The 26,184-nt window shown below is 34.4% G+C and overlaps 1 protein-coding gene across 4 annotated transcripts; it reads left to right on the top strand.

Moving 5' to 3' along the window:
* The first annotated feature begins 289 nt into the window (after positions 1 to 289).
* On the top strand, positions 290 to 25,919 carry LOC126809826 (glutamate [NMDA] receptor subunit 1). 4 transcript variants are annotated; one of them, XM_050534618.2, is made up of 19 exons: positions 457 to 634; positions 1,265 to 1,683; positions 3,025 to 3,201; positions 3,930 to 4,030; positions 5,067 to 5,179; positions 5,847 to 6,018; positions 6,752 to 6,899; positions 7,632 to 7,727; positions 8,525 to 8,639; positions 9,926 to 10,050; positions 10,962 to 11,126; positions 11,489 to 11,723; positions 12,999 to 13,147; positions 15,206 to 15,363; positions 15,693 to 15,865; positions 16,585 to 16,692; positions 17,953 to 18,098; positions 18,690 to 18,795; positions 21,445 to 21,574. In XM_050534618.2, the coding sequence occupies exons 2-18, from the start codon at positions 1,306 to 1,308 to the stop codon at positions 18,789 to 18,791; spliced, it is 2,661 nt and encodes an 886-aa protein (XP_050390575.1). In that variant the 5' UTR covers positions 457 to 634; positions 1,265 to 1,305; the 3' UTR covers positions 18,792 to 18,795; positions 21,445 to 21,574. The 4 variants fall into 4 exon arrangements, with proteins under 4 accessions (XP_050390573.1, XP_050390575.1, XP_050390574.1 ...); XM_050534617.2 differs by having other exon boundaries at positions 458 to 634; positions 18,690 to 18,800; positions 21,445 to 21,585; XM_050534616.1 differs by lacking the exons at positions 457 to 634; positions 18,690 to 18,795 and adding an exon at positions 290 to 399 and having other exon boundaries at positions 21,445 to 25,919.
* The last annotated feature ends 265 nt before the right edge of the window (positions 25,920 to 26,184 follow it).

Raw genomic sequence — 26,184 nt, forward strand, 5'->3', positions numbered from 1 at the left:
CATGCCATGGAATTTCTGGTACTTTTATTATTTTGCCGACTTGATTAGGGTTTTTTTTTTATTTACCAAAATTAAGGGGGCGGCTATATATACTGCACCAAATTTATAATAATCCGGATACTCATCAAACGATGTTTCATAAATTATATATGTATATATATATACGTGCAATGAATTGGTGTAATTAGATTCACGTTTAAACAATGTCACGAATGCATGATATCGGCAGGAGTTATTGATCAATAATGCCCTGGGGAAATAGATCACGTGATGTCTGTAATTACCGATGCCATAAGGTGATGAAAGCGAGGCTGTTAATATCAGTAAAATGGAATCCAATATTAAATGGCAAAGATGAATAGCAACACTAAATAATGCTGCTATATTTATTCCTTTCACGTGGGTATTTTTTGAAATATGATTGTATTTCATGATATATTAGTTAACAGCGGAGAGTTCGGCATAGAATAGATTTCGATATCCTGGTCAGGAGGTTTTGTTTGAGAAAAAATAATAATGTAAAATGACGTTTAATTTAAAACTAATATCTGTTGGGGATTTGCCCAAGGGTCTCCGGGAATTTTAAAAAGTAGGAGCACTAGAAGATCAGAGGGGATGTATTATATAAATATTGGTGAGTCCATACATTTGCATGTGTAATTTAGTACGGGTACTTGGTCTAGTTACATGTACTTTAGGGTTGGTCAAGTGTGGACCTTATAAAACGGGCAGTTTTTGACCGATTGGTCTGAAATTTGGTGTGAGATCATAGATAACACCCTTGAACACCCTCGGCAAATTTGAAGTCTCTAGGACCACGGCAAGTACTAGGTGTACGAAAGTGCATTAGCGCCATAAAACGAACCGTAGTCCATTACCGTAACATGTACCAACACACAAGACCATTTGAATCAGTCCACTACTCAGATTACCTGTTTGCACATATATACAGTCAGTGAACATCCAGGCTTCCTCAAGTCAGTTTTGGGAATAGGATTGGAGTTTAATTAGCTCATCAACACAATATTTTACACCATGCAGTGTTCATGTACACTGATGGACTGTGGGTTTTTTTATTGTCCCATCCAAACACCTAGCCACAATTAATCCATGTCTGCCTTGCTGGATTCAAACTCAGGATCTCTAATGTGCTAGCTGCTTGACTACCACAGGCCACAGGCCAGGTCATAACATTTATTAATAATGATTGGCGGACAGATTCTGTAATGGAGTCTTTAGTTTTATTAAACTATTTTATTTTCAGATGTGATGAACTAATTTTAGTGCTGGAATCAAGTTTTCATCATGGCGACAGGCGTTTTAGCAACCCTTCTGCTAATTGGAATCATCCAACAAACAATAGCGAAACCATTCGTTGTGACAATCGGTGCAGCACTTAGTTCAGAACGGCATCAGGATATTTTTCATCAAGCAGTCCAAGGTTTAAACAGACACATTTCTCCATCTGTTGTTTTCAATTCTACTTCTATATTGATGGACGCAAACCCAATCAGATCTGCACTCGATGTTTGTGACAAACTTTTGCCACAGAATATTTACGCTGTGATCGCAAGTCATCCCAATTCAAGTGACCAATCACCGATCTCTGTTTCCTATACATGTGGATTTTATCGCATACCAGTTATCGGTATTACTGCTAGAGACAGCGCATTCTCAGATCAGGTAAAACTAAACAGAGAGAACAATTTATCACATCTAAATCTACACTAAAAACTTCTCCTATTGATTGTTTAACATTTAATTAAAGATGCATTATGTATGATTTAGATAAAGAGCTGACCATTCTTGCTACAATAGCTCAAAAATAGATAATGTAAAATGAAAATATTTTAAATTTCATTCAAATTCATTCTAGTTAAAATTTCGTGTATCTGAAGCCATCGAGAGTTGATTATGGTGTGGATAAGTTAATTAATGTGTCTAATCAATAATTTAGATAACATTTCAGCACAAAAGAAAGTCTGTCAATAGACAGATTTAGCTGTTGAATAATGTATGTTTAATAAGAAAACCTATAAACAGTTATGTAGATAATCTCCAGGATTAGAATCATTTGGAATAGAAGTGGCCCATCAAAAGACTTTACCCATCACTTAAATGTAGTGCTGTATTGTTTATATCACTGCTGCAAAATTTTCAACTCCTCATATCTTTGCAAATACTGAATGGAATTGAACAATTTTTGACTAATATTTCTTTTAGAGATTCACCTTTCACAGAAGGGATTCAAATTCCCTCCATTGACAGAGGCAGATCCAAGGGGGGGGGGGGGCGTGCGCTCCCGAATTTTCGACAGTGCCTTTTTTTACTGCTGAAAGTGCCTTTTCTCAGACCCAAATATGTCCATTCCCAACCCGTTGCAGGGATCCCAAATGACTCAAACCATCGACTCAAACACACCAGTCTGGTCTAATTAATGCTTCCACTTTCAAACGAATTCTTGTTGTTTAGCGGACGTTGACCTAATCCTATAGAGTGACTATAGACAGCCTTCAATGATAGCATCTTGTGGAATCGGCGGCGTATACACTCATGCCCATCACCAACACACATGAGTGCAACTTGATGTAGCATTGTTTCATGTGTGGACAGTACACAGTACAAGTTACAAGGCTTAAATAGTGAAGTGGCTAGGGAATAGATTCTTCTTTTTTCCCATCATAATGCCTCGCTCGCCTTGACAATTTTCGAGTAGCATATTCAACTGGCTTTTTTGCTCGATTTTAAGGCTCTTTTTCAACGATTTCTGAACATTTACTTGGGCAAAAATATCAGCCAAATAGCTCTTGGAATGGCTAGGCTTCAGTGCCCTCATTTTGCGGCGTCCCCCCTTTTCAAAATTTCTAGATCCGCCCCTGATTGATCAGCGGCTTTAATAAATGAATCCACAGCTTTCAGACTTTAATACATGTATATAAAGACATACTTTAAATAAAAGTACATGTTATATATGTGCACCTATGTAATTATTTTAATTTTAGTATGATTTTTGTTTAATTTCAGAATGTGCACTCAACATTTCTGCGAACTGTGCCGTCATATTCCCACCAAGCGGATGTTTGGGTGGCCCTTCTCCAGCATTTTAAATGGACTCAAGTTATTTTAATTGTTGGCACAGATGAGGAGGGAAGAAGTATTCTCAGTCGATTTCAGACACTAGCAGAACCAATTAAAATAAAGGTACTGTTTGTAAATCACAGTTTACGAGGATGGGTTCGTTCGTAGAGCTTAACTTTCACTTCCACTGACGTTGATATCACAGACAAACACAAGGATGCAATTCAAATGCAATTATAAATCAGTTTGACATGGGCAGCTGGAATTTGATGCAGAGTAGGTGGAAATACTGCTGCCCTGGCTGAATTCCCTTCATAGCATATTGGTTGCAGAAATGTTAAACCCTATTCATTTCATAGATTAGACAAGTTGGTGTGCATATACAAGAAGCCTTGATATTTGGAGTTCAATTGTTGTGAGGACAAAATTTCTCTCATAGCACACTGTTAAACACCATTTTATTCATACATTCATGTGATAGTATTCTTTCAAAATTGTTTTCATCTTAAAATAATTTACATTTCTTAACCTATCATACATAGAACTGTAAAATTCCGTTTAAGACAACTGTTTTGGTGGAATGATCAATTGTTCTTTTCATTTTATTTCATGTCGTTCTGACTACAGCGAACCCGACTGACGTACATATACATCTCCAGTCTGGTAATTCTCTCTAGGTCATTATTCTGAAAGATTATGTGAGCACGGGGAGCTCGACCTATTAAAGGCAGGGCTTCACTACATTCATATCTGTCAATCTGGACTGACTGACATTGAAATTTACTGGGACATAAGTTTACTTAATAGTAATAGAAGTAGATTACAAGAATCCGTCATCATTTATATTTCAGATTGAGAAAGTGATTAAATTTGTGCCTGGAGAAAATAATTACACGGTGCCATTACTAAATATAGTTACAGCTCAATCACGTGTTATTCTTATGTCTGCCTCGTAAGTTTCCTACATATTTTCTATAAACAGCTAGACACTTTCTGTTATATTAATGGAGCCATGGCAAACAATCTGGTGCCAGATTATCTTAAAGAACTGCTAACTGTATACTCTCCTTCAAGAACTTTAAGATCAGCTGTACAAACTGTTAGCTGTGGACAGCGTTCTTTTGAAAATCAAACGTCTCTGTTATGGAACCAGGAATGCTGAAACCTCGCATATTTTTTTAAGACTCACTTTTTTTTGTCAGGCTTTTAACTGCATATTGAATAACTTAATTGATTGTTGTGTTCTGTATAGGAGATCTTATGTTTTTTGTGCAGCGCCTTAGAGCATAACATTGGATAACACGATATTTGAAATGAAATGGAGTTTAACGTCCTACTGCTCTACTCCAAACTGGGCTAATGAATACGGGCATACGCCATACAGTGTGCTATGAGGGAAATTTTTCCCGGACAGCGGCACTACGGCCTACTCTTTTATGTGCATGCCAATGTGTACACGGGACCTCGGTTTTTCGTCCCAGTGTTGATGATGATAATAATAATGGCTATTACTATCATAATGGGGAGCCACAATGGCTCAGTGAGCACTGCTCTGTCTTAATATCTATGAATTGCTGAGTTTGATGAGAGTGTTGGCCGAGAAAGATCCTTAATATTTTACAGCCTTGTTCACAGTTGTTCCCCCTTGTTAAGTGGTGTAGAGCAAAGGGCTGAGTAAAGAAATGTGTCTAGTTATTCAAATGGGATAAAATATTTGGTCAACCCAGTGACACACATTGTCTTTGTTGGCCAATTTGGTGCAGAAAAGTAAGATGTTAAACCCCATTTTATTTCATTTTATTTCTCATATCTTATATTCACCTTCAACCTTAAATTCCAATAAATTTTTGTCAGTGTCTGCTGTGGTTGATTTATTTTTAGTTTATGGGTTTAATTCGATCTCTAAATTTTATTTTGCCCTCCCACTCCCTAGCTCGTCATTTCTTCCTCTCATATCCTATATTATTGAGTAATATGTCTTTTCACAGATTGGAAGATGCGGAACAGTTATATTTGGATGCTATTTATTTGCGTCTAACAGGAGAAGATTTTGCTTGGATTGTCACAGAACAAGCTTTTTCTGCACTTAGTGCTCCTATAGGTAAAATTTTATTTACAGTTAGGTACCGGTACTGTAACATTTGATATATGGTTATGGAACTTAAATGCTGAGAAGGGGATCACGTGGCTAAGTGGGTAAGACGCTGGCTCGCTAGCCTGGAGGTCGGGTGTTGATCCCTGCATTGGCCGAGAAAGTTCATCCAGATTTTCCGGCATGATTTCCCCTTGTCAGTGATGCAGGATGGAGGGCCTGATAAGGACAGCTGTCTAGTCGTTCAGATGGGACAAAAAAACGAGGTCCCGTGTTCATATTGGCGTGCACATAAAAGATCCCTTGGCAGTTGGAATTCGATATAAGAGTAGGCCGTAGCGCTGCTGCTGGGGCAAAATTTCTCTCAAGGTTTAATCCATAACTGTGCACTATTACTTTAAGATTATGTGCCATATTGTTGACTTTTGTCAGTTCAGTGGTCTCTCTCAGATACTTTATTAATCCGGGGCCTGTTTCACGAAATTTTAACTAAGATAAAATCCAAATTTTAGTAATTTGATTGGATAATATTAGACTGATTTTAGTCATTAGCCAATCAAAGTTGAAGTATCTACTAAAATTTCGATTTTATCTTTAGTTAAGATTTCGAGAAACAGGGCCCTGATCTTTAGAATGCTTCAATGTTGGCTGTAATGAGTTTTCTGTATTTTACCAGGATTGCTCGGACTTCATCTAATTAATGGATCTAATGAAGATGCCCATATAAGGGATAGTATATCCATATTAGGACATGGTTTTGAGAAGGTTATTAAAGACCACAATATAACACAGCCACCATCACGATGTCAAGACATGGGAACATGGCAGGATGGTGAATTAGTCATGGAGTAAGTATTTTATCAGAGGATGGTGTTTCAAAGTTATTACGAAAAGCTGTTGCCTTGTTAATAAGGGATGCCTTAGTGGTTCAGTGAGTAAGGCCCTGGCTCACTAACCAGGAGTTCCCAAGTTCAATACCGAAGTAAGTTCGTCAATGGCAACACGTTAAAGATCCCTGGAGAGTTAGGAACCACATTAAGATTAGGCCATGGTGTCACTGTCCAGACAGAATTCTCCTCATAGCATAGTGCATGGTGTATGCCCATCTTCAAAGTTAAACATTCAACCACACGATCTTTGACAACATAAAAACACCCTCTCTTCCACATCAGAATTCAATAATAACTTTAGAGTTATTCCTCTTTGTTCAGAAATCTTGTCAGTACTGTAGAGACATCAATTATGATCTGTTATTGGTTTATATTCGTCGTCTATCCTATTAAAAGGAAAGAGCTTTTCACTTTTCAATGCTTTTTCATCATAACTTTAATATAATTATGCCCCTTTGTAAGAAAGTCTACTTCTGTTAGTCAGTCGTTCTTATTGCTTGTTATTAGTAAATGCTCACACACCTACAAAAAATTAAAAATGTGACAGGCCTTTATGGACTGCTCAGGCAACTTAGCTGCTGTAACCAAATGTTTCTGTTTTGCCTGGCAACATATCTTTGTTTATTTTGATATAAAATGTATTTTCATGTGTCGTGAAAGATTTAAACATGTATTTTACTTTATGTTTAAGTTATCTACGTAAAACTAAGTTAGAGGATGGTGAAACTGGTCAAGTTAGTTTTAATGAACAGGGTGATAGGCAATTTCCTGTCTATGAAATACAGAATATAAATGAAGATAATAAAGTTTTTGCTGTTGGCCTTTATGGAAGCGTGAAAGTAAGTTATTTAAAATTGGTTAGGTACAATCCTGAACAAAAGATACATGTTTTGCCCTTGATATCCAGACACATTTTATATGGGATCCAGGTATCTAATGTTCACATCCAATGTTGATTTTACCATTTCAGTATTCTTAGTCATTTATAACACAACACACATGATGTTTCGACAAGATTTGACTGGTCGTTATCAAGCATACAAATTATTTAAATTCTTTTTAATTATTCAATTCAGTTGAAATGATCAATTGTTTGGATCAAGTTCAGATGTCTATTAGTTCCTTGAATTAATATTAGTATATATCTCCTAGGAGAAAAATAATAAACCAAATTCCATTAAATAACAAATAGTAAGAATGAAGTTCAAATAGACTCAAAAGGCTGTTTTAATTTGAATATTTGTGTGAGCTCTACAGGGCCCATGTGTTGTTATGCTAATTTAGAGACATTGAGATCACAGGAATCATTGTTGCAAGTGATTAATGGATCTCAAACAATACAATTTGTCCTAAATTATTTTAACACTCATTCATGATGTGCATAATGAAAGTTCTGTTGTTATTGTTTTAAGTTTATGATGTGGACTCAGTTGTTGTACAAATGTATCCTTACAGAGCTTGACTTTTGATTAAATGACAGAATGTGTCTTGACTTTTGGATAGGACAGATATATGAATCATGTATTCACTCAAAAATGTCTTAATGTTCTACCTTCTTTTTGCGTCTGTAGCCAATAATTGAACCTCTAAGAATGGCTGGAAGTATAACATGGCCAGGTGGTGTTGCAGTACAGCCTAAAGGACAGAAAATATCACGAAATCTGACGGTGAGTTCGCTCTTTACAAATAAATGAAACAAGTAGCCTAGAAGCATATTTTATGAACCAGGAACCTTTGAGGACTAAGTGAACGCAACCAGTTCCAGTTTTAAAAAGTAGGACAAAAGACGGAAGCCTGATTTATCATAAGTTCCACAACTTTTAGACATGTTACAAGTGCCTTCAAGGGAAGACATGAGTATCTAATTTGCTGTTTAGTCAGAGTTTGAATATAGATGTAATTCAGACAGGGGTTACTGTTGTTGGGAGCGAAGGTGACACAGTGAATGTTGTGCAGGTTCACTAGCCTGACAGAGGGCCTGACAAGGACATAATCTAGTCATCATGCTGGGATGAAAAACCAAGATCTACTCGTGTATGCCGTACTTGCAAAGAACCTTTCACAGTTGGAATATTGGTGTACATCCGTCTTCATTAGCCCAGTCGGTGCAAAAAAGTAGGATGTTACTTAAACCTCATTTCATTTTCATTTATTACAGACACAAAAACATAAAATTAACTCATTTCAAAATTATAACGCTTTTCTTGGACAGTGTAACCAAAACATAAGAAATTTGGAAATCTGGACTACCCTTGATTCTCTGAAAAATTTAGAGAAAAATTATATGATTTGGTAACCAACCAAAACTTCTGCTCACTTTTCCTCCCCAAACCACAGAAATGATATACAGTCCTTAAGTAGTTGATAGCTATTCATGTGATTCTGGTGGCTCTTGGCACTAGAGGGTGCTGTAGTTTCTGCCGGTCCAAGTGCTAAAAATTTAAATGCAATTTATAATTTTCAGGTAGTGACGATTGCAGAGAAGCCATTTGTTGATGTCTATAAACTCGAACCGGGAGAAGTTTGTTCCGATGTAAAGGAAAAATCATTTTATTGTTCACATACAAACTTAACGACAGGTAAAATCATCTCATATAGCAGGATCTCTTTAAAGTCATTGTGGGTAGAAGTAGGCAAAACTCCCTTACCCTGCAAAGGGTATGCCTCCTGGTGCAGAAAAGTAAGGCGTTAAATCCCATTTCTTACACCTTTTATGAAAACCTGTTATTTTGTAACAATATGAATATGCAGTGTGGTTGTGTTTGATATTTCTTGGGAAGCCTCATGTTCCTGAAGCAACGACCGCAAGTTTTACAAGATCTTGACGTTTACTTGCTGGACTGGTCTGATATTCTCGAAATTATAGCTACGTTATCTCCCTTTAACACAGACACATGAACGATAGCATCCAATCAGAGATTGTGACACAAACATACTCAAATCAAACATGGCGACCTCCAGGGAAACCTTGACATTGAACGACCCTTAAACTTTGCAACTCAATTATCACAGGTTGACATTTTAGCTGGAAAGTGCGAGGCTTGGTATTCACGATAATCAAGGAATCTGATAGGCTCCCCAGCTTGGTCAGTAGCCAATCAAAATAAGTGCCGCAATATGCAGGGTACTACGTGAAGTGCTTGATAAGATGTATGGAGTTAAAGCAAGATCAAGCCTTCTATTGAAGATGGGAAAACCTATGATGTTCTGTCTTGTTTGTCCAGTGATATCTCACCTTTAAATATACTTCCTTCTGACTTGCTGTAAAGGTGTACAGACAGGAGCATCCTGTCACTCGATAAAATTATCTACTAAGGCCATATACAGAACTTATCCTGGTTCTCAGTTACTCCTATGTCACTTAAAAAAGAGTTGCATGACCCATTTTTATTTCATAAAAACAAAAAAATAAAAATGATCTTATAAATTACAGGTATTACAAAATAAAAACACGAAAATCTCCCTCATCAAATTTTTAGGAAGGATTGTCTTAGAACCAGAATTTTTTGGGTGTGTGGCCTAATTTTGACCATTTTTAGAATGAAAGGAAATGGTGTCATATGGCACATCAGCACCAACCAGGCTATATTGAAAAAAAAACACTAATGCATGCACTTTATATCATAAGATCTATTATGGAGTCCAGTGGCATTGTTGTGCCTGTCCAACCTCATGGGTTTTCTCTTGGTCTGTCGGTTTCCTCCCTCTGCAACAGACCAGGCGAATTATTGAAATAAAATTGTACCTTATGTTAAACTCCAAACTACTGAGTTTGTCTTGAGTGGATGTTAAATCCTATTTTACCCTCGTTTGTCTCTCAATATGTGAAATATTTTTAACATAGATGTTATGTGTAATTTTTCAGGGGAGGTAACCCACCATTGCTGTAGTGGATATTGTATGGATATGTTAAAAGAAATTTCAAGCATTGTTAATTTTACTTTCTCTATACATCTCAGTTCAGATGGGCTATTTGGATCTTTTGAAAGGGTAGGTTTCATACATATAGCCTTTTTATCGTGATAATAACCTCCCTTGAGTTGAGTTTTAATGGAATAATAACACAGTAGGCTAATATGACCTCCTGAAATCAGGAGTGACTTAATTATAAAGAGCTGGGCCCTACGTGAAATGAGGATTTTGGGGGCTCTCACAGACTTGGTGGACGAGAAATCTTTAAAAAATCAGACTTGGTTTGATGCATTCTGACATATATCTCCCGGATCAAAAAACTACCTTTACAACTAACACCCATAAATCAATCCATAGATTAAGAATTCCATTACTGACGTTCAAAGAACTCAGTAATCAAGCGCTGCAATAAATTCAAGATCTAATAACTCCATATAAATCCAGTAGATTACATAATAACTCATTATAAGTTATTCCTACTGTCATACTCCAAAAGATGAAATGACTTTTCAGTTGCAGAGCCTTTTCTCTGGAATTCTTTACACTTTAACATCAAAAAATTTAAACTCTAGGCATTTTCAAATCACAATTAAATATATATCTATTTGACGATTGGGGGTTGGGTGGCCGAATGGGTTAACGTGTGTGTTAGATCGTCTGAGTCAGGTGGCATGGATTTGATTCCCCACTTGTACATGACAATGAGTAGGGTCGCCTGTCCAACCTCGTGGATTTTCTCCGGGTCCTCTGGTTTCATCGCACAGCTAAAGATCCCTACGCATTAGCAAATTATTGAAATAAAATGGACCGATATGTTAGTCCCAAAATGACCTAGTTTGTATCGAGTCTCTGTCTCTCTGTCTCTCTCTCTCTCTATTTAAATAACTTTAAAGCGCACAGGGAACTTTATTTGAAGTGTTGTTTGAGCTATAAAAATTTTTTGTTTATTATTGTTTATTATTATTTTTGTCATAATTGTTTATTACCAGCACAATGGCTCGAAACAACGACATTGGAATGGTATGATAGGTGAATTATTATCACATAAAGCAGATATAATTGTGGCTCCACTAACTATCAACCCAGAACGAGCAAAAGTTATAGACTTTACCAAACCATTTAAATATCAAGGTCTTACAATTCTTGTTAAAAAGGTATGTTGAAGTGTTTTAAGTACCCGTCTCATTTGCTTACTCTTTCATCTCACCTAATTGTATATTTTTTTGTTGTAATCATAAATAGTATTCAGAAAAATACTTGTCAAAGTCTGTTGAAGGTAATTCAAGCTTATTGACCGACAACTTCTAGTATCCCAATTCTGGCATCTGTTAACTTCCAGCTAATACATTCAGACAGGAAAAATTGGTTCTTATTTTAGGAGGAATGAGTAGATAAAGAAGACACCATGATCACATACCAAATAATTTTAACTTCATTATAAAAATTTTGTTGTTGCTCAAAAAACAAAATTCTAATTGGTGTGGCCTTAATTGCAAATCCTGATTTTATTTTTTAGACTACCAAAGATTCAAGCCTAGCCTCCTTCCTTCAGCCATTTCAAGATACGTTATGGATATTGGTTGGTTTGTCCGTCCATGTGGTGGCACTTGTTTTGTATCTATTGGATCGCTTCAGTCCATTCGGTCGATTTAAATTAGCTAAGAGTGAAGATACTGAAGAAGATGCATTGAATTTATCAAGTGCCATGTGGTTTGCTTGGGGTGTTTTATTGAACAGTGGTATTGGAGAAGGTGAGCTTTTAAAAGATGACTCAAATATTAAATGAATTAAAATGGTGGTTTAAGATCTTATTTTTCTGCACCAACCAGGGTAACAAACACAGGCATACATCTTTCTGTGTGCTATGAATGACATTTTGCCTGAACAGCAGTCATGGGATCTTTAAAGGAAGCACATCGCTAATTCAGTATCATCCACAGTCTTTGACATTGCAAACATGGCTTATTGGTCAATTTAAATCAACATTGATATTGTTATCTTACCGTGAAAAGATGGGCTTCTGATATCCAATATTTAACACAAAATGAAATTTTAAAATTGGCACACAGATTGTTTGCCAGAATGCTTTTGAGTGCCATTCGTAATGAACTGACTCGATGAACTAGGCTAACATATCCCACAGGGGAATACTACCTGTGTGGACTGGAATAACCAAAGACTGCCATTCAATTTGGACTCTCCCCATATTTCGCTGAACATAACAGATAGAAATCACAGTAAAACAGAAACAATTGAATGTAAATCAGTTTATATACATTCATATTACATTATTATATATATGCGTTGCGATCCATTTGTGTCCATTTCGAGGTGCCAAAGAATAGCTCCTTTAACATACTGTTAATATGTTCCGTTGAAACGACTTAACGATTTGCCTTGCTGGGCCATTCAGGAAAACCAAGCTGGAAAATCCCAAGGAACTTTATTGGCCAACATTTTGATTAAACCCAGGACCAAAAGTTTAGAGAGCCAATGCTATGCTCACTATGCCACTTTGGCTCTCCTCCATTATTAAGGCACTTGCTTGAATTATATAGAACCAGAATGGGTTTTTATTATTAATATATAATTTGGTAGGGAATCCCACACAGTCAAATATAAGCTCTAATAAATGTTGACGCTACCTCGACAGATGTTAACAGTCAAACGAATATCTCTTAAGTGATTACGTAATAGCTCTGATTCATGTGAAAGGTCAGTAGTAGCATGTATTGACTAGTATAAGAGGGCATGGCACCAGTGAATTAAAGCAATCTATTTTACCAGCCATATATCTTATAAAATACTGAATGAAGATACATTTTTTGATGATAAATGAGAAGGAATCAGGTTTATTGTTGTGCCATGAGTATCGATGGATTTCAAGATTCTTTGCAGCGTGGGGTAGCGTGGTATCATTTATGAAAGAGTTTTCATTATTTAGAAATAAATTGAAATACAAGATTTTTATTTAATCATTAGCGGTAAAAGTAGGTTTACGATGTTTTATTGATGATGTATTGTAGGTACACCTCGTAGTTTTAGTGCTCGTGTATTAGGTATGGTATGGGCTGGATTTGCTATGATCATCGTTGCTTCATACACTGCTAACCTGGCTGCTTTTCTTGTGTTAGACAGACCTGAAGCCTCCATTTCCGGCATTGATGACCCTAGGGTAAGTTCAAGGTCATGTATTTTGTATGATAAAAGTAGTCAATGAACTGTACTCCGACTAGAAGCACTTCCTTATCCAGTGACAAAAACAACAATGTTCAAGCAGTCCCCAAATAGCTGCTGTGGACTAATAAGCATCTTTATTATTGGGCAACTACGGTGATTGTGTGGTTAGGACACTGGTGAGAAGAATCTTTAGCATTTTTCAAGCCCAGGTTCCAACTTTCCGAGTGTGGCACCTTCTGGGCTGACAAGGAAAGTAAGTGTGTCTAGTCATTCAGATGAGTACAAAGTGATATGCACCTAATTCAAAGAAGAGAAGATGGAAAAAGTCCTGTCTTGGAAAAATTATCACTTTGATATTACATATGTAACCATAGAAATAGAAATAAAGATTAGAATATGTTAGTCTCAAAATGAAAACATTACACATTATTTCTGTAGTTTTTTATGCGCCCACATTTTCATGTGAATGTATATTGTCATCGTCCCTGTCCGTTCACAATTTGTTTATGGACACTCTACAGGGCACAGTTTTTATACTTGAAATATAAGTTCCTTTCGAAATTGGCATGTATCGGACCATCACTTCAGGAATTATAGCCCCTAATTATACGGAAAATCACGTTTTTAGCTTGTGGACACTCTATAGAGGTCACAATTTTCATCTTGAAATATATGTTTATAACCCAACAATCTCTTTTCCTTTCCATAGTCGTGCATATCAGACGGTAGTTTGCTGGAGTATGACCCCTGCTTGTACGAAAAATCACGCTTCTAGCTTGTGTTCCCGCTAGAGGTCAAAATTTCTAGCCGATTTATAAAAACATCCGAATATGTCATCGTTACATCATAATGATGGTTGAGTTTGAATGGCCGCTCCTTGTACGCAAATAGTGTAAAAGTATGGCATATCAAAGTTGTGGACCCTCTAGGGGTCACAATTTTGATCTGGTTTTTTTTTAACTTTAATTTTTTGTTTATATCACAAAGATCTTGGTTTCTTTCGATAATCGTGCATATCAGAATGTAACTTCCTGGATTTGATGGCCCCTGATTGTTTGAAAAATCACGTTTTTAGCTTGTGGACCCTTTAGAAGTCACAATTTGTATTCAATTTAAAAAAAACGTATAGATATACCAATGTTACACCGCAATGAAGGTTGAGTTCAAATTTCGTACAAATTCAACCGAAACTGCCAGACAAAATTGCTGCTCCTTAAGTATGGAAATAGTCTAAAAGTATGTAATACCAAGGTTGTGGACCCTCATCAAAATTCAATTTTTATTCAATTTTGATGAAACTTGACATCTATGTTTATAACCCAAAGATCTTGTTCCTTTCGATATTTGCGCATATCGGACCGTAACTTCCTGGATTATGTCCCCTGATTGTATGAAAAATTACTCTTTTTTTATCCGATGGTTGACAAAATGGCTGCTACTTGTACGCAAATAGTGTAAAAGTACATGTATGTAATACCAAGGTTGTGGACCCTCTAGAAATCAATTTTTATCAAATCTTGATGAAACTTAAAATATATGTTTCTATTCAAAAGATCTCGGTTCCTGTCGATATTCATGCATATCAGACCCTAACTTCCTGGATTATGGCCCCTGATTGTACAAAAAATCACATTTTCCTTAGCTTGTTCTCTGTCCATCTCTTGCAAAATGTGGGTGTATATTGCATGGCAACAGCTGGTCATTACTATGGTGAGGTGCCACTATAAATTTTCAAGTCTTTGTTTAAAATGGTTAGACCTCTTTGATATAGAGCTAAAATAAAATTGTTGATTCCATTGTATTTAATATCTTGATTCATTTGTTTGGAAGATAATTGGTCTTCTTGAAAATTCCTGTCTTCAGAAGCCAGGTCGGAGCAGAACAGTGGGACATTTAATCCCATTTTCATGGCTGCTTGATTTAATCGTATTTAGCTTGCACCCCTCACTAATAAAAGTAACACTTTAGATCAGCCAAATATTTTATTTACATAAAAGTCGAAGCCTTTGCAACTTTCTTTTAATATTATTTGTATCACCTTTTGTCTTTACAGTTGAGAAACCCTAATGAGAGGTACCGCTATGCTACAGTTAAAGGTAGTGCTGTAGAGATGTATTTTAAACGCCAGGTGGAGCTGTCAACCATGTATCGAACCATGGAGAATAAAAACTATCCAACAGCAGAAGAAGCCATTGAAGAAATACGTAAAGAGTAAGTTGCATAGCTGACGTGTGTCTGTCTGGGTAACCGTGGCGACTTTTTTCTTTAACCGTGTGAAAGGATGAATATGTGACAAATTATTTAACGTCGTAACATTTTAAAATCATACTAAAATCTTATTTGCGGATAAAAAGGAAATGGGAGTTGGGGCAATGTTTATCATCTAGTCAACACAATAATTTAGTCATATTGAGACTAAGATATAGTAATTATCATTTGAGTGGTTACGTGTGCCATGTGAGCACAATTTTATCCAACATTGGAATTTATGTGTCTACTCATCTTTGAATTCCAAGTAAGGGGCTTGTTTTTGTTTTTAGAGATTTGCAAGCGTTTATTTGGGATTCCCCCAGGCTGGAATTTGAGGCTGCAAGAGACTGTAATTTGGTTACTGCTGGAGAGTTGTTTGGAAGATCTGGTCTTGGTATCGGACTACAGAAGAACAGTCCATGGACTCAAGAAGTTTCACTGGCTGTCCTAAAACTGCATGAAAGTAAGCTTAACAAATAATAATGATATATGGCATTTAGACATGTATTCCTTCGACAGGTTGCATTAAGAATACAACTGCATTACATGATAAAAAAACAAATAACTGTTACCATAGTAATTGAATGATTCTGATTTGAAAAGAGCCAAGAACAGGATTTATCGTTTTACTTTTCTGCCCCACAAAAGCCTACTAAGGCGGGCATATGCCATGCAGTGTGCTATGAGTGAAATGCTTTTACTTGCCAGGTCCTACACAAATGCCAAGGAAAAACCAAACTGAAAAATCATGAGGAACCGTCTCACCGAGCACAGGGCTTCTAATCTGGGACCTTCTGGTTAGTTAATCTGTGGCATACACACTGAGCCACTGTGGTCATGATTTGATTATCAGATTAAACCTTGTAAAAATGGCAGTTACTGCTACTTTTATAAGGTTTCTAAACACACACAGTTTAGCTTGTATTGTGATTGGTCACGGGCATGTGTTTTAACGGAATCTATTAAGTGATCAAGAACATAGTACAAGTTACAAGATTTGGGCATGAATTAGACTGAAGTCATTTACAGAAGTACAGAAGACAAAAATATATTGAAAAATATATTGAAAAATAATATTTTATAAAGTTATGGTGTTACTTTAAAGCCAATGTTTCACATATTTAGTATGGAAATTATTATTTTGAACAAGTCTTGATTTTTTTGTTTTTAATTTAATTTTAGAGGGATTTATGGAGAAGTTAGATAATGAATGGATTTTAGCTGAGAGTACATCTGCTTGTCCAGAGAGTAACTCAGCTCCTGCTACACTTGGTTTAACCAACATGGCAGGTTAGTTGAATGCCAAAGTTTTTTTTTACAAGCCCACATTAGAATAGGAGTATATTGTAAGAATCCCTGTCTGTCTGTCTGTGGGTCTATCCCAAGGAGGAACCCTATTGAAATTTATGAAAAAATGTTTCACAGGGTTACTACCCCTGTCAATGAAACATTAATTTTCCAACCTACTTAGATTGTTCAGCTAAACGTAGTCATGCATCAATGTTCCTACCCCTGTCCCCACACCAAAACCATGTGAACACTACAGGTTAGATTGGAGAATTTCTTTTCAAACAGAAAATTTTCGGAGCTATAGTAAGGCATGCCTGCAAATATGCCCCCATTTCACTGTTGATGCAAGACCCCAGTGACATTTTCAGCCAGGGGCCACATGTAAGCTAATCCAACCGTGTTTGTCTATTTAAATATACATTATGCAGATCTTTCTTTAGGTCTGAAATGTTATCTAAATTATTAATTAGACATTAATCAACTTATCCAGATCATAATCAACTCTGGATCTGAATACATTTTGTAATGGATAATTTAGCATAAAAATGGGTAATCGAGACTTTGTTTAATATCATACAAACGTTAGTAAAGACAATCGAGACTAACCTAAAATTGAATCGCTAATATCAGCTGGGTTCAGAGTGAAGCAATTTGACTGAAATTTTTAACATAGTTTGTTTTCATTATCTATTTTTTAACTATTATAGTGAGAACTGTCAGCTCTTTATCTAATCTTACCTAATTCCCCTTTAAGATCATGTTCCTGAAGCAACAACTGTGAGTTTTACAACATCTGGACATTGCTAGATAACTTTGCAATTTCCAAACTTATAGCTACATTTTCTGTCTTTCCTGCAGACACATGAACAGTAGCATCCATTCAGAAGTTGTGACACTAAGACAATCAAATCAACTATAGCTACCTCCACGGAAACCTTGACATTTAACAAACTTTGAACTATGCAACTAGATTATCACAGGTAGTTATTTTAGCTTGAAAGTGCAAGACCTGGTATTCTTGATGATGGAGAAATCTGATAGGTTCACAAGCTGGGTGAATATCCCATCAAAATTAGTGCCAAAATATGCAGGGTATTATGTGAAGGCCTTGATAAGATGTACAGAGATCAAGCCTTCTATTGAAGATGGTTTAACACATGCTTTGCAAAATCATTCCTATATATTGTAGTGTGCAAGTGATTCAAAATACTGCAACTGATTTTCATCAGAGTGGTTATTATTGCATTATTTATTGTCTAGGTGTGTTCATGATGGTGGCTGGTGGTATTGTGGCTGGTGTTCTACTAATATTTGTAGAGATTGCTTACAAGCGTCATCGAGGCCTGAAAGAAAAGGAACTGGAGTTAGCCAGAAATGCTGCTGATCGTTGGAGAGGAAACATTGAGGTTCGTTTTGTTTTTCTTTATTCAAAATATCAAAATGGAATTTCTTTACTTTGTGTTGTGAATTTTATTTTTTGTTTGGAAAATAAAGTTTTACATGTCTCTCTTCATGAAAAAAAATGTATGTAAATGTTGTCAAAAGATTTACGACAAGTTTTAGTCGTAATTCGCGTTATTTTACAAGCTTTTTATATTCAAGTTTTTAATGTTGTTTTTAGTCATTAACCATTTAGCACTTGGTACATGTAAATATTGCCGACACAATTCCTTGGAAAAAATTGAATAAAAATGATAATAAATTCATACCAGTATATCTCTGAACAGCTTCAAACGGCCCGATGGAATAGCTCTCTGTATTATAGAACTGTATACTAGTTCTTGGTGGTGTCATAGCTATTCTAGATGCTCAGGTGGTTTGGGAGCTCTAAGGGTCGTTAGTTTTAGGTGATGCGAGTGCTAAAGGGTTCAGATTTTCTATCAGCTTGTTCTTTTTATATGTCGTTCAAGTGTTTTTCCCTATCTTGTTCTCTATTTGATGGTATTTTTGTCACATTTTTTTGTGTTTTGCTACATAATTTTGGGCTGAATTTTCAGAAAAGGAAGAAGCTTAGAGCAACATGGCAATTTCTTCATTCATTAAATGACGGAGAAACCCCACCTGTATCATGTCCAGATGGCGCCAATCAGCGTGTTTAAATAAGTACAGTAGGTCGCCAGAATGCCTAACAATAAATATGCATCATATCATCTTAGATTAATTTTCAAGGTTTTTCCTGACCAAGAAATTTATATCCTGTAAAAAGTACATACAAGGGCTTTTAATTCAAAATTTTGTCAGTCAGTCAATTTTTGATGTATTTTTGGCAGAGAATGTGCATTCTCCAATTTTTTTTATATAATATATTTTTAATTGTTGTTACACATAAAAAAGTAAATATGAAATTTTTGATTATGATTCATTTTGTTTGTTTGGAAAAATCTTGAAAATTCTGTCTTAAAATTAACCAGTAGTTGAGAATATTTTGAAACATAATAAAGGAAATCAGATTTTCACAGCTAAAAAATAACTAAAATTTGATTAAAATAGTAACATTTGAACTTAAACTGCATGTATACTTAAATCATCAAAGTACATTAGGGTGCATGTATGGAAACACTGTAACTCAATAATCATAACTAATAACAACAAATGACACATTTCTGATAATAATTTCTATATAATTTGCATGGTATTATTCAAATTATTTTTGGGCATGCAACAAATTAAGCCAAAGATATAAATTATGTTTGGGCATGCAACAAATTAAGCCAAAGATAAAAATAAAAGAAGATTGTAAGTTCTGAAATCCAACCTTGGGTCACTTAAAATTAAGCATTTCAAGTGCATTGTTTAGTTATTAACTGTATCCTAATTTGAAGTTTGCATAACTTGTGGTTGTTCAATGAAATTTTTTAATTAATATAAATAGTTTTTCTTAAAATTTTTACTATAAGAATATGTTAGCCCATTAGAACTTGAAATACAAAAGTTGAATTGTTTACACCAAAAGGTGTCTAACCAAAACATTGCCCTGCCTTTTGGCAGTTCAGTTTTGCTTCCTTTTCTCATTGGTAACTTAGCTACAAGGATATCAGACCAGATGAATATTTTTTTATACATATTGGCATTCATATTACAGAAACCTTGGCAGTTAAAATTCAAAGAAGAATATACGAAATACATCTGTCCATATAAAACTATCCCCTTGGCATTGTGCATATAGCCATGGAAATCCAATTTACCCACTAATAGTTCTAAAATGACCAATGTATTGTGTTGACAAGACTTTAAACCCCATTCAATTCCATATTAATCAATGCACATATGCCTTTTATCATTTCTCATGTGCGTGGTATTCACAACCTTTAAAAACTCATAGGTGCAGTATATAAGCCAAATGGTGTTAACTAAAGTATTTTATCTTTTATATTCCTTGGGACATAACTAGGTTATCAGTAACATTCATGAATCTTACTTTTATCTGAAATGATAATATTTCTAGTGTCCAGGAAAAAAATAATTAAAGATACAAATTGCATAATAAGCCAACAATAAATTTATAAAGCATATAGCTAAACATTCTCAAACCCAATTTAATTTAGCCATTTAGAAATCATCACAGACTATCTTCACATAGCAACCATATTCAATTACAATTGGAGTCAGGTATCTTTTATAATGACACAAGCACAATTATCTTTAAAATATGCTTGGTTGAAACTTTGAATTTATTTTTCATTCAGTGGTTATAAAGTTAGGCTCTCAACAGTCTATGAAATATATCTTTGAAACACAGCATAATATGGGTCTTGTTATTCAAAGGTCATATACATGCTACCTTGTACAATTTTCTCATATTAGCAAAATTCACATCATACTAATCATACATTAATAGCACCTTTATATTAGTCTAGAGATTAGTTTTAGCAAGTACATTGTAGGACCTATGCTATTTTAAACTTTTTAAGTCGCAGTATCTCCAAAATTCTAATCCTTCTGATTTTCTAGAGGTAACTCACCTTTTATTAACATGTATTTAGTACTAGGCCTACCCAATTATCCATATCCACAGCATTTTGCTCAAACTTATTTGAAAATTACAAAAGAATTAGTTATCACAGGATATTATTTTATGGAATACAATTACTGTTGACAAACGTGTAGAAATATAAGACGTTAAATCCAACTTCATTTCTAAAAAGTAATTATATTCCATTTCGTGTCCTGTGTATTTCTATTCAATTACTAAATACAAATGAAACAATGAATTAGTAAATCATTGCTTTAAATTTTACACACTACTTTGTAACCATATTGTAACATTATTTATTATCCTCTGAATTTATATACTAATGAAAGGTTAATTCTCATATTATTCTCATTGAAATGATATTAAAGTAATAAAATTAATGTAACTATTCAACTTTATGTACAATCATATATAAGGGCCGAACCAGTTTAATTTTTGGTTTTGGGTCTTGATAAATAAAAAGCCACCTGAATCTTGTGGACAATGTTTTGTTCAAAATTACAAATCTTAAAAATTTCAAACTAAAAGCTTTTAAGAAAGGCAAAGAAGCAGTGTCTTTTTTTATTAAATTAGTTTTTTTCCAGGAACAAATAGGAAACATCTTTTGATATGTTTTCATGAAGAACAAAAATTAAAATTGATATGGCCTAACCAATTAGTTTAAACTGTTATATGATTAAAATAGCAACATTTTATTCTAGTTCATTAGAAGAACAAGAAACTTTGTATTTTTCTTTCTATATGTATTATTTTTCATTGTTTATCATTGTGTATTTCAGAAAAGACGAACATTGCGACAGACATTACAGAAACAACGAGAAGAGCAAATTCATTCTAATGCTCTACGCAAGCCACCAACACCACCTATCAGAGCTAATAGTACATCACCAATACGTCGGCCATCATTTAACGAAGCCATGGGTCAGAAGATTCTTCCGTCTACTAATTATACTCCAACCCATGGCTGTCAAAGATCAGGTCGAACGGTCACTTGGCATAACCCTGCACACAATGCTGATTATAATATTATTTAGTTAACTTGCTTGAAAATTTAATGAATTCTATTCGGTCAAAAAATCAAGACTTTAAACTAATAAGATATTCTAGCATGATAGGATCATATTTTTGAAGGATGGGGGAATGCTGATTATATAATTCCACCCTTTAATTAAATTTAGAAACTTCCAATCTGTTATTTTCTCTTATTCCTATTCAGAAATTATAAACTGTTCCTTTATAATCAAAGAGAATAAATCCAAAGCCAACCAAACTTAAAATCTAATTATTGCAAATCTCTCCACCTGAAAGTTTATGGGCCTTTTCTGATTTGTGGATTTCAAACACAGATGAACTAATATTATGTCTGTTGAAAGATGGAAATAGTAGTCATTAGGAGATAGAAATATTTATAAGAACAGACTTGTTGACAGTAGTTATTATTTGCATTTTATCCTAGACATATATTGTCAGTCAGACCATGTTAAAAAAGATCAAAACTCACTTTCTGTTTTCATGAACTCAATATGGAAAATAAAAAGAAATAAATAATGTTGAATTTATGAGACAAGATATTTTTACAGTGAAATATTTTCTAATATACCTTTGAATTATAATGTTTAAATTTGCAATTCACAGAGAGCAAAAATTTGCAAGGATTCCGCCCGAGGCATTTTAATCAAATAGCAGTTTAATTGACAGTTTCTTTCCTATTTTGAAGGGATTGTGAATTAGGTACTGCAACAAATGATTGTGTGATGCTAAACTGACATTATCAAAATAGTATCTTAATATTTGAAATATCTTAAAAAGATTATCTTAAAAAGATTTTTCTTGCCATGTCGAATTTAGTGTATCTGATATTGTGGTCGTTTCTTGAAATGGTGGTTCAAAAGTGTCTGTTGAATTTTCTTGTTGTAAATTTTGAGAAATATTTATGTCTGCTTTTGTATTGTTAGACCTTTTAGCAAATTTTATCCAGTTGTGTAAAAGACGACATGTTGAGTCAGTTTGTTGAAAAATAGAACCAGAATAATCTTGGTTTTAGCTTGGTTAAATGTAAGATTGATTCGGCATTAATTGTTGAAGATTTATCATATAAAGTTGCATTTTTAATTATTCGTGTCTTTTAATAGGGATTTGCTTAGCTCTGTAGCTGCTAATGGAAAGACGAGGTGCGTTTTATGTATATAGTAATCCTTACAAATTAAATGTGCGTCTTATACATGGACGACTCATTTCATCGAAATGTACAATAATCTTAAAAAGTTGAATGTGCTTCTTATACGCAAACAGGTCTTGATCATTGAAGAGTAAGAAGTTGGGTGTGCATCTTATACATGAATTGGTTTTATTTATCACCAATTACACTAATCTTAAGTTCAGTCTGTCTAATACATGAACGGATATAAATCTGCTGTTAGATGAGAGCTGCTAAATAGTTTCGGTTAATTTTAATGGTTGTGTTAAAATATTGGAAGTGAGTTATGACAGGTTAGGATTATTGATTTGTTTTAGATTAAGAGCATGTGGTTATTTCTATTAAACGTAAACAAAAAATAACATTTGCAGTTTCCCATTGTGAGGGATTGTGTGTAAATAAACTGTGTAGGGACCTGTCTTGGGTTGGTTCTTTACTAGAATAATGAAATTGTTGGTGATAGTTTTACATTATTAGAATGTTGTATTAGTTTTACATGTGAATTATACAGAACATTTATATTATTTCTGACTGTTATTTGTTATATATATTGTGGTAAACTTAGATGTTGTTAATGAGACCAAGTCTAATCATTGTTCTACATTTATTCAATTTATCTCTGCTGATTGTTATCATCAATGTCCTTTTTACATAAAAATAATAGAACCGCAATATCACTTACACAGTTTTCTTAAAACATTTTACCTGAAATTGGAATTTCTGTTACTTTTCAAGCATTTAATTAAAAGTAAAATACAATTAGTGAATTCCATATATTATTACATTAGGTCATAGGTCATTATTATAAATGTAAAGAGAGAAATGAATTCTGGAGACTAAGTTATTAGTTTGTTGTTCAGATATATTACCTTGTATATTATGATATTTGTTATGTTTTTAACTACAAGACTTTGACAGTTATGGTAGATTATAAATTTTATTATACCCGTTTTTTTTTTATTATTTTTAAATTGTCTTTCAAAGTCTTTTTTGTTTATAAAAAAACTCTTAACCAAACCGTAACACTCTGTTTATTATAATATTTAAATTTTAAACTGTTTTGCTTTTTGTCAAGTAGAATATCCGTAGGTTTTTAAACGAGTTGTTAGAATTCAATCACTTCTACTTTTCGTTAGATGGACCAGTTTAAAACCTTATTGACGTCTTCCAAGTCAGACAATTGACTATAACTGATCACTATAGTATTAGACCACAAAATACCCAGATGACGTTAATGGTTCACAAGAAGAATAAGCGTCGTATTTCTCGTTATATGTTTATTTATTGAAATATTAAAAGTCACAATTTAAGGTTAAAAGCAAACTGAATGTCAAATAAGTAAATTATAACGAAATAATGATTCCAAATAAGATAATAATGAAATTGAGAAAATCACAAACGGTAAGGCAGAACGCAAAAGTAACAAAGAGAATTTAATTCTCTCTGCAATATAGGGGATACCTAGTACTAAATTAGATAGGGGAGTGGTATTTTCTGTGGCCGGAGTTAAATTTGTTATGTATTATTTTACCAAAGAAAATCATGAACACGGTGTCACTGAATAAGACAATGACTTGAAAATCTGCTGGTTTGCCATGACCATTGTTAGAAGTTTTCAGGTTTGCCATGACAATTGTTAGAAATCTGATGGGTTGTTTGCCAAGACCTTAGTTAGAAGTTGTCTTGTTTGTCGTGACGGTTATTAGAGATCTTCAAATAATAGTTTAACATTAATATCGCATATTCAAAAAAATCTTAATTGTTACACGCCCACGTTGAAATGTGGCCGTATATTGCCGTCATCCCCGTTCGTCGGTCCAGCGTCCACAATGGCTTGTTAACGCGCTAGAGGCTGAAGTTAATATCAGATAGACTCTAAATTTATACACAGTGTTTAAGGTCATCAAACGAAGAACCCTATTGATTTTCAACAATTTCCGATAATTACTGCTGAAGTTATGACCCTTGATCACTTTGAAAAATCTTGCAGACGCTCTAGAGGCAAAAGTTGTAACCGATTGACTTTAGATTCATGCACAGTGTTTAAGGCCATAAGAAATAGGGACGATTTCTGATAATTACTGCCAGTGTTGTGGTCCTTTATCACTTTGAAAATCTTGTGGGTGACCTAGAGGCTAAAGATAATATCCCATTGACTATAGATTTATACACAGTGTTTAATGTTATGAAAAGAAGAACCCTATTGCTTTTCAACGGTTTTCAGCAATTATTGCCAGAGTTATGGCCCTTGATCACTTTAAGAAATCGTGTGGACGCTCTAGAGGTTTAATTTAAATATAAATTTATATATACAGTGTTTAAGGTCTAATAATTACTAATGCTAGGTTCCCACTGTCGTGCGATACGTTACTATAGGATAGGATTGTTCCTAAATTTGAGTCCACGGTCTGGTACATGCAGATACGTTCGGATACGTTTCGATACGATCAACACGATTGCTACGACTGACCTCAACACCTGATAGTATCTCCACGATTAAAACCACGATTTCAATCGTAGCGCGAATTGTGATAGTGGGAACCTAGCATTAAAAAGTTGTTACTCGTAATCAGTTTTTAGTGTGTTGTAAATTTTTTCATTACTGACAAAAGAAAAAAATATGCGACAACCCTTGTTGACTGCCCTGGCGACTTAGCTGCTGTGGGCGTAGGTTTCGTTGCCAGGCAACCTATCTTTCCATATTGAATCGCGTGATTTGCTCAAAAATAAAATTCTAAAATAAGGCGTGTAGACTTCTCTGAAGTTTTTTTTCCAGTCACTGTTTTATTAAGTGATACCAAATATTATGAGTTACTGCCATATATGCCACTGTATTCTCTTTCTTTTTGCATAGTTTACTTGCTCAATTTTTTATTTGTTATTATTGTTCTTTACAATTCTGTAATGTTTATGTAGATTTTGTTGTTGTGTGCAATACATTGTATGCTTTTGGTTGTGTAATATTTTTCTTTTTACTACTTTTGATTTGTCAAATATTGAATTCAATTTAATGAAATTGTAATCTGTAAGCGATTAATAAATTTAGAAGAAAAACAACCCAAGAGAAGTTTTTATTATACGCCCACATTCAAATCTGGCCGAAAGGCTAAAGTTACTATCCTGACTGACTTTAAATTTATACACAGTGTTTACGGTTATGAGACGAAGAAGTCTATTGATTTTTTAAAAGTTTCCGATAATTACTGCCATAGTTATGGCCCTTGATCACTTTCAAAAAAATTGAATATCCGATTCACTTTAAATTTATACACAGTGTTTAAGGTCATGAGATGACGAATCCCATTGATTATCAATTGATTGA

The sequence above is a fragment of the Patella vulgata genome, chromosome 2 (assembly GCF_932274485.2).
Source record: "Patella vulgata chromosome 2, xgPatVulg1.2, whole genome shotgun sequence".
In the NCBI taxonomy this organism is placed as follows: Eukaryota; Metazoa; Mollusca; class Gastropoda; family Patellidae; genus Patella; species Patella vulgata.

What these genes read in the sequence shown, in the direction of transcription:
- LOC126809826 (XM_050534616.1), top strand. Translation starts at nt 1,306, where the DNA reads ATGGCGACAGGCGTTTTAGCAACCCTTCTGCTAATTGGAATCATCCAA. An exon ending in ACAGCGCATTCTCAGATCAG is followed by an intron (nt 1,684 to 3,024) that starts GTAAAACTAAAC and finishes GTTTAATTTCAG; the next exon opens with AATGTGCACTCAACATTTCT. An exon ending in CCGGCATTGATGACCCTAGG is followed by an intron (nt 13,148 to 15,205) that starts GTAAGTTCAAGG and finishes TTGTCTTTACAG; the next exon opens with TTGAGAAACCCTAATGAGAG.